The sequence below is a fragment of the Salminus brasiliensis genome, chromosome 12, assembly GCF_030463535.1.
Source record: "Salminus brasiliensis chromosome 12, fSalBra1.hap2, whole genome shotgun sequence".
NCBI lineage: Eukaryota > Metazoa > Chordata > Actinopteri > Characiformes > Bryconidae > Salminus > Salminus brasiliensis.
The window spans coordinates 26,166,337-26,186,697 of NC_132889.1; the positions used below are offsets into that span (position 1 = coordinate 26,166,337).

The 20,361-nt window shown below is 40.0% G+C and overlaps 2 protein-coding genes across 2 annotated transcripts; one reads left to right on the forward strand and one right to left on the reverse strand.

The window, feature by feature from the left end:
* Positions 1–585: 585 nt before the first annotated feature.
* Positions 586–10,733, reverse strand: gsg1l2a (gsg1-like 2a). Its single transcript, XM_072694311.1, has 5 exons — positions 10,066–10,733; positions 9,330–9,377; positions 8,120–8,272; positions 3,594–3,705; positions 586–1,220 (listed from the first exon to the last, which is right to left on the reverse strand). Exons 1-5 carry the CDS (start codon positions 10,364–10,366, stop codon positions 926–928), a joined length of 909 nt encoding a protein of 302 aa, XP_072550412.1. The 5' UTR covers positions 10,367–10,733; the 3' UTR covers positions 586–925.
* A 7,991-nt stretch (positions 10,734–18,724) lies between these two features.
* rcvrna (recoverin a) lies at positions 18,725–19,825 on the forward strand. The gene is made up of 3 exons (XM_072693118.1): positions 18,725–19,108; positions 19,500–19,611; positions 19,707–19,825. Exons 1-3 carry the CDS (start codon positions 18,728–18,730, stop codon positions 19,823–19,825), a joined length of 612 nt encoding a protein of 203 aa, XP_072549219.1. The 5' UTR covers positions 18,725–18,727.
* The last annotated feature ends 536 nt before the right edge of the window (positions 19,826–20,361 follow it).

The following is a 20,361-nucleotide window of genomic DNA, read 5'->3' on the forward strand; positions in this document are numbered from 1 at the left end:
CACACGTGTTGGGGCAGTGAGTACACACACACACCCAGAGCGGTGGGCAGCCAACTCCAGCGCCCGGGGAGCAGAGAGGGTAAAGGGCCTTGCTCAAGGGCCCAACAGTGGCAGCTTGCCGAGCTGGGTCATGGGTCATGGGTCTTTGGGCAAGACTGTTAACACTACATTCATTAATCTGTGGAACATGATTTCAGGGCTCTGGATATTTACTCTGTATATCAATATATTTATTTGTCTTAGTATAATTATGGAAACAAAAAGTAAAAAAAATTGTTATGCAGAAGAAGTGTATGTAAAGTAATTGTTTCGGGAGAATGACACTAATAGAGAAAAGCTTCTCACAGGAAAGAGGCATTTAAAGGGCACTGGCAAGCTTGCGGATAAGGCTTTTTACCATAGCTTAGCCTTTTCTGACATTGTATACTTCTCATTTGGTTTACTGGCTTTCACATTGCTATAGCTAAAGTGGACCAAACCATGCCTGTAGGTGTTCACTGACTGATCAGAAATTTGGCCTGGATATAAAAATATAAAATACAGCTGTATCCACCACAGATGTTCTTGATATAAATGTATTCTTTTTTATTTTGTATCAAATGTATTTTCTTCCATTACATTGCATGTCAATAGTCACATAACATCTGCCACAGTCAAAGAAATAAAAAATAAAATTTACTGGCAACTTAAATGTAACCAATCATCAATGAAAACACGGCAATGTTACTGACCGCTGTCCGCGCATGCCAAAATCAAACACACTGGTTGACAATTATTTTACTGCTTTAACTGAACCCATTCACATGGAGTGCTCACACCTCTCAAAATTACCCTCACAAAGTCCAAACCAACCAACATCGATGTGAAATCATGCTGAGAAAGTCCCACTCGGTTGTATAAAAGTGAAAAGCAGGAGTGAAGAACCTTAGCAGTACTCTTCACCCTGTGAGTCCAGTGCTGCAGTGTTCAGGACTGGAGAGCAGTGTGGTTTGATGCCATTCACTGGCAAGTTCACACACTGATCTACAGTGTCAGTGTCTGCGGTGAGATAAGCATCCCATAAGCCTTCAGGCATATCCAGCTCCAGAAGCTTCTGCTTAATGCGCAGGTTCTTCTCAATGTTTCGCCGCTTGAACTTGAACTGGATGATGGTCTTGGTGTAGTGGTTCAGGGCAGTTACGGCCGAGGCCATACAGGTAGCGAAGGAGGCCCAGGCCAAACTAATGGAGAGAGGGAATGAACAAGGCAAACAAATGTCTAATATGAAATAAGCTGAATAACACCAGGCTGAACAGCACTAGCCCTGGGTAGACATTTGATCAAATAGCTTATTAAAAAAATATTGCAATAATGTAAACAAATGCTGATATGTTCTTTCATTATGTATAAAATTATGAGGTACTTTTTAATCAATGATTTCTGGTGTTTGTACAAAGGAAACAAAGAAACTCTCGTACATAACATATGTTCTCTAGTAGAGAGTAAAATAGATGGGCTTGTCCAGAACAAGGGTGCCAGCAGCAGTTTGGCAACGACTGCTGCCAAACTGCTGTTAACAGTGTTATTTGCTATATGATTATACACTTTTACCAACAAAGATTGCTACAAGATTTACTTTTGCTTCCATAAAGGAACCATGTTTTTAATAGAGATGTGTGTGTGTGTGTGTGAAGAACCTTTTTAAGGTCTGTCGGCGCTTTCTCTCTAATTTCAAGAAATGATGCATAAAAGAATCCAGCTCCGTAGTCAATAGAAAGGCAGAGTACGACCTTTATTTTTGCATGTGTGTACAAAAGTGTACAAAAAAGAATAAAGACTAAGGCACTACATATAATGTGTTAGCCTGAGACAGCCAGCACTTCCCCAAAGCAGTCTAAACAGCCTGGCTCTGCTTGTGTCTTATATATCTTCCTTATCATGATGCGGTCACCCCTACGCATATTTTTTTATTACAATGCATATAGGTTGGCCCCACTTATGTCCAGATCAAAAGCCCCTTTCTCGTAAACCTAGGTACTTTTTGCATCCGCTTATGTCCTACGCCATCGCACGTCTCTTTTTAAAAAGAGTGCTGACACCTGCAGAGCTGTTTGTGCTGACTCCCACAGTAATGAGAATTTTGGAAGTTTTCCAAGCGGTTCACCTCTAATTCACCCCTAATGAAGCCCCGCCTTATTTCGCAAGGGCTTTTACACTAGTTTGAGTGTGAGGCAGGCTGGCTGTGTCATGCTAAGGCCTTTGTGGCACAATACATTTGTTTAACATATTTTAAATGCAAATGACCATCAGGTCTATAGAGTCATCACTTGATGGTTTATCAATTTAAAGGTTCTTCACATTCACGCATCTCCATTACAGACATGGTTCTTTATGAAAACAAAAGTGGTTTCCTCTTGGCATCACTCATCAGAACCTGTTGTATAATATTTCTTTTTTGGAGTGTAGTCATGATTACACTAAATTATTATTTAGTGTAATAGTAGTATTAGAAGCTAGCCTATTGGATCTATCTATTATCAGCTATTCTATTATCAGCACAGAATAATTGCATTTGTATCAGAATGATATTGTGGATTTGCTATACAAAAAAATCATATTATATCATAGACAAATAATCATTTATCCAAATTTACATAATCATCCATGCTTACTGAGCACACTGTGATGCTGTGAGCAGGTAACATCACAGTAGCATGATTGCCCATTTATATATGAAGAGTTATTAGAGATTTTACTGTGAAATCTGGCAGCTCTTTCCCTTCAATTTGCACCTGCTGTTAGTGATTCCTAAACCACACCATCATGCAAAAAAATCTGTAAGTTAACCTGATGGTAAAGGTCCTGATAATAATTAAAACTGAATTTCATTGTCTTTTCTGGTCTCACAGGTGGGTCTTGATGCATGCACACACACATAGCTGATTAGCACATATATTCAAAGGCATATTTTGATCTGTTTGTATTGAACATCATGGCAAATATCACAAATCCAGCTGTGATGAACTTGACTCTAAAGAGAAGGATTTTAGAGTGTACTAATACAGAATTGAATACAGAGCATTTTTAAAACAACCTAACTTTCAGATAAACCAATGCAGCCTTACAAGAAAGAAAATCTCTGTTATGATTTTCCATTTTTTTTTCATTTTTTCAAAGGGGGGTTATTGGTAAATTTGATACCACACATTTGTTTTTATTATTATTTGTGACCACTTTATGTTGTTGTTTATTTGTTGCTGTATTTTATCAGTGTTTCAGGGCTTTCTGAGATGATGAGATTTGGGATCTATATGTATGAGCATTAACACATCAGTTTACTGAGTTATACTATCATTTTGTATTGTTTAATATTGTTGCTGTAGAATTTTATGAATCTGGCCCACTGTCGTAATAAACTTTCAGACTTACATGTATCTGTAACATCCTTCTCCTATAAAACTACTGTTTTTATCCCTCTGAAAATCTACCCGGTGGAATGCTATTTATTGGCTGGGCTTTGTTTTGCTTATTATGCAAAATGAGCAATTATTTTCACCATGAACGAAAAGGCCTGTTGCAAACCTACAGCATGTGTGTTTTTGTGTTTGACTCACAGGTAGGACCAGCTGTAGTCCCAGGTTTTAGGCTTCCAGTCTTCTGGACCCATAATGACTGCAAGCTGGAAAGCTGTAGTAAACATCATGTGTGCTACCATTCCAAAAAGACCTGAGGGACAGAAACACCAATAATACACAGCCTTACAAGCCTGTCCACAAAACTGCAGTGTTTAGAAGAGTAGTTTTACAATACAGTAGTTCCTAAATCACTAAACGCCTTAAATAACATGAACTTGAAATAATAATTTTTACAGACATATACACACTATATATTGATCATTCATTCTTTTAAAATCAAAGGTATTAAAATGTTTATCCTGCTTTTGTTGGAGTAACTGTCTCTACTGTCCATGGAAGACTTTGTTCTGGATTTTGGAGCATTGTTGTGAAGATTTGATTGCATTGAGCGACAATGTTAGTGAGGTCAGGATGTTGGAGGCACCACCCCACCTCCTCCACATCCCAAAAGTATTGGATGGAGCACCACCTATCATTCCAGAGAACACAGTACCACTGCTCCACAGCTCAATGCTGGGAGGCTTTATACACCTCTAGCCCACACCCGGCATTAGGCCAATGGTGTCAATAGGGTCATGTTTTTCTACTCCGGACAGTCCCATTCTATTGGCAATTCTTGTCTTCATAAACTAGACAGCTGTTTGTCTGTGCATTTAAAAAATATAGCAGGCAGTTAAAAAATTCTATTTTAAAATCATATTTATCGTCAGAGTGTAATATTTTAACCCTAGAATAACTACAAATACACAAAAAACAGTAGTCAGTAAGAAAGTGTTTGTCAGTGGTTATTAACTTAATGGTAAGGTGGTTAGAAGAATGCGAGTTCATCTGCAGACTTCTCTATTCTCTCTCTGTCACTGTATGGATTTGTTCAGTTCCACTAGCCGCTCTCCTGATTTAGATTAATGGGGTTTTTGCTAAACTGGGTACTGGATTGTAACTGCAAACACTTGGCTTTCTTGAGAAGAGTCTCAAAAATGTTTAAGCTTGCATACACATATTATATCTTCACGCATCTTGCAGTCTGCTCTTTCTACCTGTTCTTAGATCTTCTTAAATCCATTTCCAGACTCATATTCATCTACAACCTTCTTACTGAAAGCCTCATAGAGCTCTGTGGATTTCGCAACGGAGATCCCACTCACTTCAACAATTAAGAGCAGACAAGACTAAACGTTTGAGATTTAAACAAGTCAAGCACCTCCAAAATGACATGTCATGATGTTGTAATCATCTGCAGCTGATTCTAATTTGAGGTATTTTAAGTAGTAATAAATGTGGAGGTGTCTTAACTTTTACCTCACAAACAAAATCCATATTACATTTTACAATGTATGTTTAAAAGACATTTCTTCAGTTGTATGTGATATATTACCGCCATCTCCCAGTATTGTTCAAATGAAATTAAATATATTGAAAAAGACAAAGATTTTAATGGTGTATCCTTTCTTTAATTATTGTAAATGCTTATGGGTTAGATAAACTGTTTTAAATATAATTTTCGCAGATGCTCAAGATGTTTGCACTATATTTCTGCATGTAATGGATTATGTCAGTAAATCACTGCTGTCTAATGTTTTTCATGTTTTTTATATCTCCATTTTTGTCCATTTTTATTTTCCTCCATGGTTTGAACACTGTATCTGCTCTCTCTCAATAGAAATGCTCTAAATGACTTGAAATTAACTCTTATTTTACATTAACTTCTGTTCAAAGGCAAGAACATTCTGCCTTTCCCTGTAAAGTCACCATTTTGGAGATACATGCTTTTCATTGGGCAGCGACAATTTTATCCATAACTGAATATAAAGCGATTACAATGCCTCTGAATTGATGCTGTCAACTGATGAATTGCCACCAATTCATTTTCAGATCACTTGTATGCACATACATTCTGGGGGGGGTGAAAATCTCTATGCTACACTATTCAGGATTAATGAGCTGTGGAGGGAGGGAAGGAGGGAGGGAGGCAGGCAGAGGAATGAGGAGTGAGGAGGTGAGCGAGAGAGGGAGGGAGAGAGAAAGGGAGGGAGGGTGGTCTCCTCTGGGTAAGCAAAACCACTCCACGCCCCCCCACACACACATATATGTATATACACACAAACACACACACACACACCAATCCGATTACAGCAGAAAGTACGAAATCCCTGCAACACTGGGACGGGCAGCAGATTCAGGCCAGAGCCTATATTAGAGGCTGCACTTCCCCCTGTTCTGAAAACGCATGCCCTGCCTCAAAATGCTCTTGAGCTTCATATTTAATTTTTTTCAAATTAGACTGTGAATGATTTCAGCTGCACTGTAAATGACCTTCATTAGAGTAAAATAAAATAAACAGACTTGCAACTAAATTATGTTTCATTCATACTTAATAAATCAGGATACGAACCATTTAGTCAGGACTATGTAACTGGACATTTTCTGAAGGGTTTATATACTTTAAATAGCACATTAGCAAGGGGCAGGGGAACTGTGCTGAACATTCGGGACCTAAGCTTTACATTCAATCTATAAGTGCGCCAATACCACACTTATATTCGGAAGTATAACAGTAGACATTGTACTACAATGTGACGTGTGTATTGTTGTTACAGAAACACAAGAACGTACCTTTTTTACACATTTTTAAAAGAAAGGAAGTCCACAATCCAATCACAGAGGGCAAATCTAATATATATGTCATTTATTGATCTACATTAGCATTCACCCCGTTTCACTATTCATTTACATGCACAGCACACCACTGCTCTGCATATTTATTCAATTTTACAATTAGTATGCCAAACTTAGTTTGGACCTTAATCCCCTAACCTTATGCACACATCTGCACATGCACATTTTTGTAGTTATACATTTTGTATTCATTGCATTTATTGTCTTTGTACTTTATTGTCCATGCACCCTGTCTCGTGTTTTGTATAACAACTTTGCCTATTCTGCCTAATGTCCTTACCTATTCTGCAAGAGACTTCGCCTAACAGTGTTCCATTGTACTGTACAAGCCAGTATTATTATAATGACAATGAAGTTGAACTGAATTGAATTTAATTGAATCTAATTAATATTAATATATTGTCTAAATGTCAACATGAACAAACCTTATTAACTTTTAGTGGAAGTCAATGTAAAAAAAATGTTTACATTTCTATTCATTTTAAAGCTTTTCTATTGGTCCATTCATCATGAAATTCTGTGACAATGTAAACCCAGAGCCAGATTTTTGATATGTCAAAAAGTGGAAAACAGCAAAACTGAAGAGACAGGGACAGAAATGATACAGTCTAAAATCGTCTAAAACCCTATTGAACAGGTTTGTGGTCCAGCACTATCATTCAGCAGATGTGGCCCTATCCTGCCTGCTCTCTGTCCCTGCTGAATCAGGGAGTGCTCGCCGCTGGCCGGGGTAACAGGGTGGCATGCAGAGCAGCTGGACTGGACAGGCATTGCGTAATCCCCCCTCTCTGACTTCCAGCTGTAGCCAAGCTGGCAGGATTTCCTGCCCGCCATGTGAGCAGTGCAAAAGTGTCTGTGCTAAAGACGTAGGCATGTGGGGATGCTCTGCTCGTCATGTTAGGGGATGCCGTGCCTTCTTTTAAAATTCTTTCATGTTTAATGTTCAACTGTTATTTTTTTTAATTGAATACGAAAAACATAAAAACACTAATTTGCATAACAGCTATTCACTAATAGTGTGGGTATATTTTACTCACTCATGTTTATCAGAGTCTGCCGGGTGGATTTGCATTAATAATATTGTTTCAGTTTACTTTTCCAAACTTCTGTTAAAAGGCCTCAAATTAGTGTCCTCAACCCGTCTGCCTGTGGCCTGCTCCTTGCTGAGTCACTTTTTGATCTGTGTGGAATCATTAGACTGTTGGGATGAGTAGTGGTGTGCGATGAGGGGGTGTGACAGGTCAAACAGTTGTTACAGGATTGTTGTCGGAATAGAAACGACAGATGCAGTTCTATCCTAGCTCTAAGCTCTGGTAGGGTGAAGGGGGTAATAGAGGAGCAGATGGAGTTTCCGCTATAAATACAAACACAGCAGCACAGATGTCACATATTTCTGACTTAACCCCATAAACAGCCTGTGGTCCGCCAATGGGCCAAACACATTATTACAAACTTCTATTACCAGAGAATATGTACAGATGTCCCTGTAGTTGATATGTAATATGCCTTAGTGTTTGATAAGTCTTTCTGCATTAAGGGGTTAAAGTGGAATTCAACATTTTTTAAATTCCCTGCATAATTCAGTCATTAAGACCCAATCTAGAGAAATCATGTATATCGTGATGCCTATTAAAAATAGACATCACGTCCCAGGGTTCGTATCACCATCACTGGAAAGAAATGTGAGGTTGTATGTTCCTCTACATTGCATCATTTCACATAAACAAATCTGAATATTAAAACCATATTTCTACTCTTAAATTCTATAGACATTTTGATGAGGTTTTGAAAAATAATCTCTTAAATGTTGACAGTTATTGAGACTTTACCTGAGAGTGCAGTGAACAGGGCTGCAAAGGCGTTCAGCTTAAGTCTGTTCATCATGTTGCAGCAGTGACACATCTCCACCGCCATGAGCGTGCCTCCAGTGAAGAGCAGAGAGATGTACAGACACTCACCAACAATGCACAGCCAGAGCACCCCTGAGAAAGAGAGAGAGAGAGGGAAGGAGAGAGAGAAAGAACCAGAACAATAGTAAGAGTTAATCAAGAAGACACTGGGAAGAGACTGTATATGGAAATGAGAAGGAAAGGACAAAGACATGGGTAGGGAAGAAAAGAAAGTGGCGGAGAAGCGGTAGGTGTAATCTTCTCTGGCCATGTAGTAATGCCTCACCCCCTGCAGGGAAACGGATCAGTTCCTAAAGCCAAACCTACCACAGTACGGTAGTGCTGTTATTACACACACTCATACTGACTGGCGCAAGCTTTCAGACCAACCTGAAACCAACCAACAGTCCAACAGAAGAGCAACACATTTGCTCTAATAAAGAACCATGTTTTGCAAAAAAAAGCAAATGTGAAGCTTTAAATTAGTAAAGGACCTTTACATGAAGTGAAGCGTCTTTAGACCTTTTTAAGGATTCTTCAGACTTACTACAATCTCTATCACAAACATGGTCCTTTATGGAGACAAAGGTGGTTTCTTTATGGCATCCCTCAAAGAACTGTTGCAAGCCTCTTTATTTTTATTTTAGTCTGACGATGCTTCGGAAAGTTCATGCATAAACTGAACTGATTCCATTTCCATTGTTTTTTCTCTGACTTTTTTCTAATAACAGGGCCAATAGACTTCCGTTCAAAATGAGGTCTTTTTGCTATTTTGGAGATACAAGTTTTTTTTTTTATGTGACAACAGTAATTAAGGTACAGTTCTGCAGTTTAGCATTGAAGCCACTAATCTGTTTAAAGCTGTCATGCCTAGAGGTTTTCTGAAAAAAATCATTTAAAGACTCTTCTGTTAAATCTACATACTAAAACTTGCCTTCATCAACATATCCAGTCCTCCCAGTGTCAACAACGCCTCACGCTGAAGACAACTACAAATAGGCGGCTGCAACAGGGTAGTCAAATAAGCAATGGGGTCCTAACCTGCTGATCTGATTTTCTGTTTTCATGTCTACATCAAGCTCTCTATCAATACATTAATTTCTACTGTCATTCAATATGAGTGACACTACTGTGACTATTACTTACCCACCTCTTTCATGATCTGGGGTGATCTCCAAGAATTCTCTACAGGAAAATCCTGCAAACAGAGAAAGTCTGGGTTTCATTTGCAGCTTTCATCCGCATGATATACTGAGGTACTTTTTCACATTGGTACGCTTAAATAATTGCAATAAACAGGGTGGTAAATACTGCAGCAATAGTGCTTATAATTGTAGTATTGTATTATTTCAGGGAGCAAATAAACAGAAAGAGCTTAGACCTAGCATTTGCAACATCACGCTATTTTGTAAGGTGACACAATTTTGGCGTGTGATGCAGTTTAGTAATGTAATTTAGTACTTATTATTTAATATCCCAGAGACAAGCATGACCCAGCGGAGGCTGATGGAATTTATAGTATTCTGGCACAGACACTTTGCAGCTTTAGAGTTGAACCAGTCAGAGGACACTACTGAGAATTTCATTCCAAATCCAAAGAATCAAGCTTACAACAATCAAATGAGAAATCACTTCTGGAATTTTATTTCTTTTTGCAGTTCTTTAAAAGAAAGACACTGCAATGACACTTCAGCTATGCAATACAAATGGAAGCATTCCTTCAAATGCATCATTTTTGTCGGCTATTCCAGCACCTTCATTAAGTCATGTGGATATGGCAATATTTACAGTGAACAGACTTGTTGCCATAGACACTGCATTGTAGTCATTTAACACTTGTTTAGATATGTAGAGCAGCCCTGGTTTCATGCATGTGCCCCTCTTACCTACTAGGTCGACAGCTTGTTCACAGGAGAACCATATGCCTGTGTGGAACTTTCTCATGAGGAACTTCTCCTCTCCAGTCTCGTAGATGTACTGCACCAGGCGCGTGTTGTTGATGTCAGAGCTGTTAAAGCGGATGCAGTAGGTCTGCTTGACCTTCACCGGTCCTGTACAGAACGGCTTGGCCACCTTCCTGGTTCCCTCGCACCAGTAGCTGGTCGTGACGGCTGAGACGGCCATGGCGAAAGCCGCACAGTTGAGGGTGAAGGCCAGTGTGGCTCTTGGGCCTTGCTCTATCCCCATGGTGCCCCCGGCCTGGCCTGGGGGGACCTGCCTGGGGAGCCGACTAATCTGGGCTTCTGATAGGCGACTGCCGCGCTCCTCTCTTCAGACATCCGAATCTTTGTAACTACCTTTCAGCTAAGGGCTGATAGGTCCATAGGTGTTGCAGGTGTTGCGGGTGTTGCTTGCATGCGCCAGATCAAACTGACCAGTGTTCCGACTGCTGGACTACCCGATGATCCTTTTGCTGTCCTCATTCTCCGCTTTGCTTTCAGAGCCCCTTGCTTATTCCAGCCTCCTCTTCCAAGCTCTCTTTGCACATCCCCTTTTCAGATTCCCTTCTTACCCACGCTGACCAGCTCTCTCGCTCTCTTCCCCTCTCTCACTCTTTTTCTCATCCTTGTCTCTCTCTCTCTCTCTCTCTCTCTTCATTTTCTATGTGTACCCGCCCACTCACCCCCCGCCCTAAAATCTTTTACTGTTATCATCACAAAGGGCAAATTACATGCAAGAGCTCGGTTTTATTGCTCCATCTAAACCCGTAGCTTATTTCTGTGAGCATAGTAATATAAAAGATTATCAGTCAGATTACTCCTCAATCTGGTGCAGCGTTCTTGCCAGCATTCAGATGAGGACTTCCACGTTCTCTATCGTTCCACAACCTGCCACCAGGTTCTAATATGATGCAGTAACAAAAGAGACTCAAGTACAGAACCCACACAGTACATAGCAAGGCTGTAGAGAAGCCATAGAGAGTTCGTATGTGTGTGTGTGTGTTTGTGTGTGTGTCTGCCACTGGTATGCGTGTGTGTGTGTCTGTGTTTGGGCATGTGCTAGGCAAATCCCCTCCGCCCAAACTCGATTGCCCCGTGATTGACTTATGTAGGATGTTCCATGCAAATGTAGGCAAACTGCTCTGGGAAATGTGCTTAAGGGGCTGACAGATGTCAGGAGAAAACAGATCTCTGCCCCTTGCTCAAATGGATTTCTTCTTTTTCCATAATTATTTAGGAAAGAGAGAAAAAAGGATTTCCACCATGAACTTATCATCCCCCTTGCACTAGGTAATAACATGGTAATGTTTTGTTCATTTTAATATTACATCAAAATTGTTAATGGTCAAATGTCAAATTTGTACAACAAATAGCATGAGACTATGTTCAATTCTTAGGTTCTTACATCAATTACATGAATCTGTCAATTGATATAGGATGCCTATCTATCTATCTATCTATCTATCTATCTATCTATCTATCTATCTATCTATCTATCACTCTTCAGCTCTCTATCTATCTATCTATCTATCTATCTATCTATCTATCTATCACTCTTCAGCTCTCTATCTATCTATCTATCTATCTATCTATCTATCTATCTATCTATCTATCTACCACTCTGCAGCTCTATATCTATCTATCTATCTATCTATCTATCTATCTATCTATCTATCTATCATATTTATTTCTTGTCAACAGTTGTCCCACATTCTGCATTCTGTGTACCATCTGTCAGAAGGTACAGGAGCATTCATGCAGTCACTGCACAGTTCTGCAATAGCTTTGTCCCACAAGCAGTCAGACTTTTAAACAACAGAGCTACATAACGAAGACACAACAGCGAGTTATACAATATCCTAACATTCAAACTGGGAGTTTATGTAAAAGGTATTCAAGATGAAATGAGGATTATCTTCATTGGTGTCCTCTCCTGCATGCCAGGTGAAAATTGCTATTGATTGAGGACACTGACTTTAGTCTAGGCCACATGGCATATGGAAACTGTCCCTTCATAGATATTGCTATGTTGCATGAACTGCCCGAGATGCAGAGACTACATTATACGTCTGTATACAATGTATGTTGAATCATACATGTACAATAGTCTAATATATATATATATATATATATATATATATATATATATATATATATATATATATATATATATATATATATGGTAATTATTTTTATTTTATTTTTTAATTTGCTTACAGCTTGGACATATAGGAATGTTCATATGATATAAACCATAAAGGCTAGTGTCATGCAGTTGAGTTGGATGGTTATATAGACTGAGATCATTTTTTGAACTGTTTGAGTGCTAAGCAGATTTGGTTTTAGATTTGGTTACAGCTCTACATTGTGTGACTCTAGTTGCAATGTTTCCTGTTTCACTATGTCCATGGCAGCTTGCAGAGTAATCCAACTATGACCTTTCTACAGCAAAGGCCAGGAGCCAAAAGCATAACCAAAGATTTAAATGACTGGAGGAGGTTCCCAGGTTGATCATATTTTAGCTATCTGGGATGTTCTACCGAGAGTCCGCTGTTTTTGCCAGGAAAAACAATGTTAATACCGCAAAATCCCCTTATGTAATCTTTACCTGCTGCATTCTCCCATGTAAAGAATAAATTGTATTTCGGTTAAGCTCTGGACAGCTCTCCAGTTGCATGTTGCAGGATGAAGGATTTAAAAACTTTATGTATCTGTTGATGTAAGAGCAGAAATGAACTTGTATTGTCTGTGTAACACCCATTTAATGAACTGTGAAAACCAAATGTCAGCAATAGACTGGCTAGTATCTGATGGATGTATGACTGGTGCTTGGTCTCTGGCAACACTTTAGTGCCTTTCATTTTTGTTTCCTAATAGAAATAAATATTATTGGTATGGGTTAGGGTTAAGATGGGGAAGTACATTACATCAAACCACATGAAAATTCCAGCAAATGTTATTGTTACAGTAGTCTTATAAGATGCAAGTGTACTTGTGAACTTGTACTTGTGTTTTTTACAGTTTACGTTTCCATTTAGACCTTCAGAATACCGTTTTAATGGCCCATTTAACTAATTTATTGATTATATTCACATACAACCATACCCGACATCATAGATCAGTGCCTAGAACGTGAACTACACACAGTAAAGCAGCTTTCAGCCACAATGCTGCAGTCAGTTAGGATAACCTACTCAAGCCTGTTAGATGTTCACGAACTAGTGTTATTTTCAAAAGCAGACTGAAACCATGTCAGTTATACCGTCTTCCTGACTTCTTAAACTATTGCTTTTGGCACCTTTTTTATTATATTCTTACTGATTATGTGTATTAATTTTGCCATGCTTTGTGCAATGAGTAGTACTGAGTGCAGTACAAGCAGTACAATGTGACATAGTGAAAACTAGACACTAATAGATTGAAATATACATATATTACAAGAAAAAGTATTTGGACACTTAAACATTACACCTACAGTGGGGGAAAAAAGTATTTAGTCAGTCGCCAATTGTGCAAGTTCTCCCACTTAAAAAAATGACACATTGTCTGATTTTTAAAGAATTTATTTGCAAATAATGGTGGAAAATAAGTATTTGGTTACCAACAAACAAGCAAGATTTCTGGCTGTCACAGACCTGTAACTTCTTCTTTAAGAGGCTTCTCTGTCCTCCACTCATTACCTGTATTAATGGCACCTGTTTGAACTCGTTAACAGTATAAAAGACACCTGCCCACAACCTCAAACAGTCACACTCCAAACTCCACTATGGTGAAGACCAAAGAGCTGTCGAAGGACACCAGAAACAAAATTGTAGACCTGCACCAGGCTGGGAAGACTGAATCTGCAATAGGCAAGCAGCTTGGTGTGAAGAAATCTACTGTGGGAGCAATAATCAGAAAATGGGAGACCTACAAGACCACTGCTAATCTCCCTTGATCAGGGGCTCCACGCAAGATCTCAGCCCGTGGGGTCAAAGTGATCACAAGAACGGTGAGCAAAAATCCCAGAACCACACGGGGGGACCTAGTGAATGACCTGCAGAAACCTGGGACCAACGTTACAAAGGCTACCGTCAGTAACACACTACGCCGCCAGGGACTCAGATCTTGCAGTGCCAGACGTGTTCCCCTGCTTAAGCCAGTACATATCCGGGTACGTCTGAAGTTTGCTAGAGAGCATTTGGATGTTCCGGAAGAGTATTGGGAGAATGTCTTATGGTCAGATGAAACCAAAGTAGAACTGTTTGGTACAAACACAACTCGTTGTGTTTGGAGGAGAGTGAATGCTGAGTTGCATCCAAAGAACACCATACCAACTGTGAATCATGGGGGTGGCAACATCATGCTTTGGGGCTGTTTCTCTGCAAAGGGACTAGGACGACTGGTCCGTGTACATGAAAGAATGAATGGGGCCATGTATTGTGAGATTTTGAGTGCAAACCTCCTTCCATCAGCAAGGGCATCTCTCATTACAGGCCTCTCTCATCTTTTTAAGTGGGAGAACTTGCACAATTGGTGACTGACTAAATACCTTTTTTTTTTTTTTTTTTTTTTTTTTTTTTTTTTACTTTTGTGCTCCATGTGCTTCAGCACTCACAGACCTTACTCTGTAACTTTACATGGTCTGCCACTGCATGGCTAAGTTGCTGTGGTTCCTGAATGCTTCCACTGTTTAATAATACCACTCACACTTGATAATAGAATATCTAGGAGGGAAGAACATTTCCTGAACTGACTTTAAATGCAACTGTGGCATCCTACAGTATCATGCTGGAATTCTGTGAGCTCTTTAGAAAGACCCATTCTTTAACTAATGTTTATAAAGGCAGACTGCATTGTTTGGTGTTTGATGTTATACACCTGCTTCTTACCACTTAAAGTCCTTTTTAGTTTGAATGAACAAGCATTTTTACAGTGTGTTGATGTTACTAAGCATGCAGCCTTTATTCTAGTCAAATGCACACATGAAAAAACATTACATGCCAACTAAGCGATCATGAGTGTTTCACTGTGGGAGTGTGTTCATTTATTTGACATATTATCTAAAGCTCCAGAAGACTTTATGCATAACATTCTCCATACAGACTGTAAAAAACCCTACACAATATTAAATATTGTCAAAGGTAAATTGTGGGTGAAGGTCATTTTACAGTGGTGACCTGCATTTGGCACAGTTTGTTTTGCATATGAATGTGTCCAGCGTCAGACATAAGCCTCCTTCCTTATTGACGCCAAGGCTCTTGAACCTGATAAGAAGAGTTAAGTAGGCAGGCATTAGATCAGCCTCCAGCAAGATGTGATTACATTACATAGGCATAAATACAACTCAGGAATGAAACTATAAATCTTACTGCAGTAAGCCAAGGTGACTGGATATTTCGCAACTCATCTTGAGGGCTTTACCAGTTTAAATGATCAAGTCATTTTTTTATATTTTCTGTCCTGCATTGACGATTGAGCTATTTAATACCAGTTATCATCAATAGTGGCATCTATTCATGATGAAACCTGAACATTTAGTGGTGAAACACTGGCTATAAATGGATGAAATTAGAACTACATGTTTAAGTTATTTAGTAAATATGCTAATTAGTACATACAGTACACAAACACTGACTGTTCCTCTTCTCTCTTTGGGCAGATTTAGCAGCTTTAAGGCAGCATGCCCCTCTCTGATGTAAAGGCAGCATAAAGTCTGAGCCAATGAGGTGAGTGGGGTGACAAGCTCAGTCAGCCTCATGGAGGACTAGTATTATCACACCACAGAACACTATAGGTGATTACCCTGGACAAACATTGTTAAAGGATCTTTGTACATCTTTGTGCAAGGACCACCATGATACCCCATATAAGACCACTGGTCATGCAGCTAGAGACCCAGGGTATAGTGTATATTGGTATAGCATGTAGCATAGTTTTACTCTAACAACTAAACACAACCTTTCTTGTGGCAGACGTGAGTTCAGTTCCCCAGCCCATGTGTACAACATGATGCAAATATAATATGCTCTAGATAAAAGGTCATTCAAATATAGACAGTATATGACACTTCATCAGGCATTATTATTTTAGGGGGGAAAATGTATAGCCTACATTACCAACCATATTTTGGAGAATGACTTTTCCAGAATGGAATGAAGATGAGCCACACACACTGATCAGTGACAAAAACATCAAGCTAATCTAACTACCTTATTCTAACAAGCGAACCTAACAACTAAAGAAGTCCAGGATTTGCTTACAACACTCTACTTTAAGGCAGCTTACAGAGGTCAAGAAGAATTGTGGTGTAATTAGCCCTTCCCTAGCCCACTGTTAACAACACCCAAATGAAAGCTAACTCACTCACTGGGTCAGGAGGACAAGGTGAAAGTGTACGCTCAGGGACCTTTTGACAGTACAATTAATAAGCTAATGAGTGTAAAATGCTTGAACGTCCTATTACTATTTGCAGCCAATCAATTATGGCCAGCACAGCATGAACTAGGCATTCTACAATATCCTCCTAAATAAAATAAATGCTTGTATAAATGTCAAACATAATTAGTGTAACATTGCTCCTAATGGTGGTTGGGATCTTTCAAGGGACAAGCAACACATAGCTGTCAGTTAAGCTCTCATATTACATCAATTAGAGTGACAACAGATGGCTTGTGAAAGCCTAGCCTGGACATGTTTGCAATGGAAACATGCGCTGAGCCACAAACTGGGATGCGTGTGTCAGAACTGGGGTCATGGTATTACCAAACAGTGTTACCATATGCTGCTGCTGAAATGAACTAGCTGGGTGGCATCTTCAGCACTGTCCAGTTAAATTGTTATCGCCAGCTTTGGCTAGTTCACATTTTAAATAAACAAGCGTAGTGTTATTCTGTGAGGTCGGGAAAAAAAAGAAAATAAGAACTGTGATGGTGCAACCATCTGGTATCTGCAAAATACATAGCAAAACATTAAACTTTGACCAATATGGTGGTGAAATAACACTACTGTGGCCTTTCTGGGTCACAACAAAGATCCTTTTGCTTTTTTATGAGTCTACAACCTGACAACATCCCAAGCAGACACTAGAAAAAAAGTATTGGGACACCTGTACATTCATTGTTTCCTTGTTGGAGTAGCAGTCTCTTGAGGCTTGTGGAGCATTGCTTTGAGGAGTTTATAGCATTCAGCAACAACACTGTTAATAAGGTCAGGATATCTGGATGCTCACCACCCCACCTCATCCCAATTCACCCCCCAAATTCATCATGGTACCATTATTCCAGAGAACACAGTTCCACTTCTCCACAGCTCAATGCTGGGGGGCTTTATATCCCTCTAGCCTATGCCTGGCATGAGGAATGGTGCCAATAAGGTAATGTTTATCTGCTCAAGAGGGTCCTACTCTGTCGGCAGTGCTTCTCTACAAGGACAAGACAATTTGCAAGTGTGCATTTGCTCATCTCTGTCAGCAATGGGTGCAACAAGTAATTGAATGAATTCATTAGAAGGGGTGTCCACAAGTATTTGGACATACAGTGTACATTCTCTATCTTGCAGCACTTTTAGGAACTGCAATGCAGTGTATTACAGACTTGAGATCCCCATGCAACACACCCTGGGGAGATGGCATTGTCATCCGGGGAGACCAGGGAATGAAGTCTGCTCATATGCTTAAGCCATTCCTAGACACTGTTTTGCAGCAGTAGATTATGTAATGATAAAGTTTAGCCTTCATTGTTGCCCAGGAGAACATTGCTATTTTCATAATAAGTGCTTAAATCATGCCAAGTATTGTTGCTAAGGGGCTGAGGTTCTCTGTGACACAACCATCTCACTACCAGAACAAACACACTGAGAGGTTTGTTATTTGTCTGCAGGATTGCTTCAGTTCCACTGACTGGAGCATGCTTAAGGTTGCTGCTCTTGCTCTGTAGATTGAGCCCACACTAAGTTCCATCATCCACTTGCCTGGACACACCTGGACAACAGGACCACTTTTGTCAGAATGCTGTTTATCAGCTTTAGCTTAGCAGTCAACATCATACCCTGGTCAGCAAACCCCTCTTACTTCGACTAAGCTCATCAATCTGCAACTGGGTTCAAGACTTTCTGACTACCATGCCTCAGACAGTCAGGAACCAGACCAGGATCTCATGTTGACTGACTTTAAAATACAGCAAATTGGTTATAGTTGTCAGTAAACATGACTTTCTGGCTTATTTTACATGGTTACAGAGCTGAAGCACAGGGCAGAGCATACACGTAATCACAGGGAACAAACTCATCGCCTCTGCCAAAGATGTCAGAGGTGTGTGACGTAGCTAATTAATCTCACATAAAGCCTGTCTGAGTTTAAATAGAGATATCCATAATCCCATTTAGCACTTAGTGGAGTTGGGCTTGTCAGGGGAGCGTGTAAAACAGAAGCAGACTCAGATATAGTTGGGTGTCCAGCACAGCACTCCACCGTAGAACAGCTCTCAACCAAAAAGGGTAGGAGAGAGAATAAGACAGAGGGAGATATAAGGGAGAATAAAAAGAAAGAGTAAGAGAGAGGAATTAGAAAGGAAGGGAAGGTTGCAAAAGTTGCAGAGGAATTTTTCTATCCAAGGACCAGCTTGAAAGCATGGGCAACAGCAAGAGCAGCGCCTTGTCCAAGGAGATTTTGGAGGACCTAAAAATGAACACCAAATACTCGGAGGCCGAGCTGTGTGCCTGGTACACCACCTTCCTTAAAGAATGCCCCAGTGGGCGCATCACCAAGGAACAGTTTGAAGGCATCTATGCCAGCTTCTTCCCCAATGCCGATCCCACTGCCTATGCACGGCACGTTTTCCGTAGCTTTGACCTCAATGCCGACGGCACGTTGGACTTCAAGGAATACATCATTGCTCTGCACCTCACCTCCTCGGGCAAAACCCTGCACAAACTCGAGTGGGCTTTCGCTCTGTACGACGTTGACGGTAATGGAACCATCAGTAAGAATGAGGTCCAGGACATTGTGAAGGTGTGTATGTGTGACTCTACGATAGTTAAACATCACCATCCAAATATAGTTACTGGCTATCGCACATGCAAACAGAGTCGAGACGACAGCAATGTTAAAGTAGGTCTAGAAAAGAATATAGAAGAATTTTATGTTGGAAGTCTTTAATAATAATGCATTGATATGAGTGTGGGGTCATTTTTGTTTTGGATGTAGACCGCTGAAGGCCACTACAGCCTATAAAAGCCTTAGCTGTTTACAATGTGTCAAACTTGACCACATGGTCAAAGGAGCTTAAGATGGATTATACTTCCTGACTGTGCAAGTCTTCTAGGTTGGGTTAAGCCATTTATGAGTCAATTTCTTACAAATGACAGTTTTAATATTAATTCTTGATTCTTCCTCAATATAGGCAATATTCAATATGATTCCTGTTGAGGATCAGAAAAAGCTTCCAGAGGATGAGAACACGCCAGAAAAGCGAGCAGACAAAATCTGGAACTTTTTCCAAAAGAAAGAAAATGGTAATTACTCATTCTTATGATAATTGAGGTTGAGAACATTATCACTCAGCGAAATATTATATTCTCTTAATCAACTTGTCTTATTGGCCTCACAGATAAGATTGCGGAAGGGGAGTTTATTACGGGAGTGATGGACAACAAAGACATCTTAAGGTTGATACAGTTTGATGAGCCAAAGAAGATTCAGGACAAACTGAAGGAGAAGAAGCAGTAATGCTCAGCCCATCTTCCCATGAGACTATTCGCAGCACATTCCCTCTCTGCACACCTAACCTCCTACGGCACTCATACACCCTTTGACTCTAGAGGACCTACTGTTTTTGTCCACCCTCTGAGTTCAAACACTTATGAGTTAGGGCCCAGTGCATTGACCTTAACCAACCACTCTTCTCCCACATGCCACTGCTAGCCATTGCACAGCTGTGGCCTTCACCAACGAAGTCTCCACCAGGCGTTCCTCTCGTTAAAGTTCAGATTTCTTGACCACTGATGCCTCACATTCCTTTTCACCTCCCATTTGGTTACAGTGGCACGAAAGTAAGGCAAAGAGCTTCTGATGAGAGGAATTAGGCTCATGTTAACAATCCCTCCCTAGCATAATAAATCCTCTTAAAATCTGAAGGTCAGGATAGGCAAATCTTCACGGGCCAGTGGATCTCCTCTGGTCCCTTGTTCTCAGGGCTGTAGTGTGGACCTGGGTTCTCAGAATTCGGTGCACCAGTGTCGCTTCTCAAATGACACATGAAATGT

Bases quoted from the DNA above. Each gene is read 5' to 3' on its own strand.
- gsg1l2a (XM_072694311.1), bottom strand. From the start codon at position 10,366: ATGGGGATAGAGCAAGGCCCAAGAGCCACACTGGCCTTCACCCTCAAC. The intron at 3,706-8,119 runs GTAAAGTCTCAA...TCTGTCCCTCAG, and splicing joins CCTGTTCACTGCACTCTCAG to GTCTTTTTGGAATGGTAGCA. The intron at 1,221-3,593 runs GTGAGTCAAACA...TCTCTCCATTAG, and splicing joins GACTACAGCTGGTCCTACCT to TTTGGCCTGGGCCTCCTTCG.
- rcvrna (XM_072693118.1), top strand. From the start codon at position 18,728: ATGGGCAACAGCAAGAGCAGCGCCTTGTCCAAGGAGATTTTGGAGGAC. The intron at 19,109-19,499 runs GTGTGTATGTGT...TCCTCAATATAG, and splicing joins AGGTCCAGGACATTGTGAAG to GCAATATTCAATATGATTCC. The intron at 19,612-19,706 runs GTAATTACTCAT...TTGGCCTCACAG, and splicing joins TTTCCAAAAGAAAGAAAATG to ATAAGATTGCGGAAGGGGAG.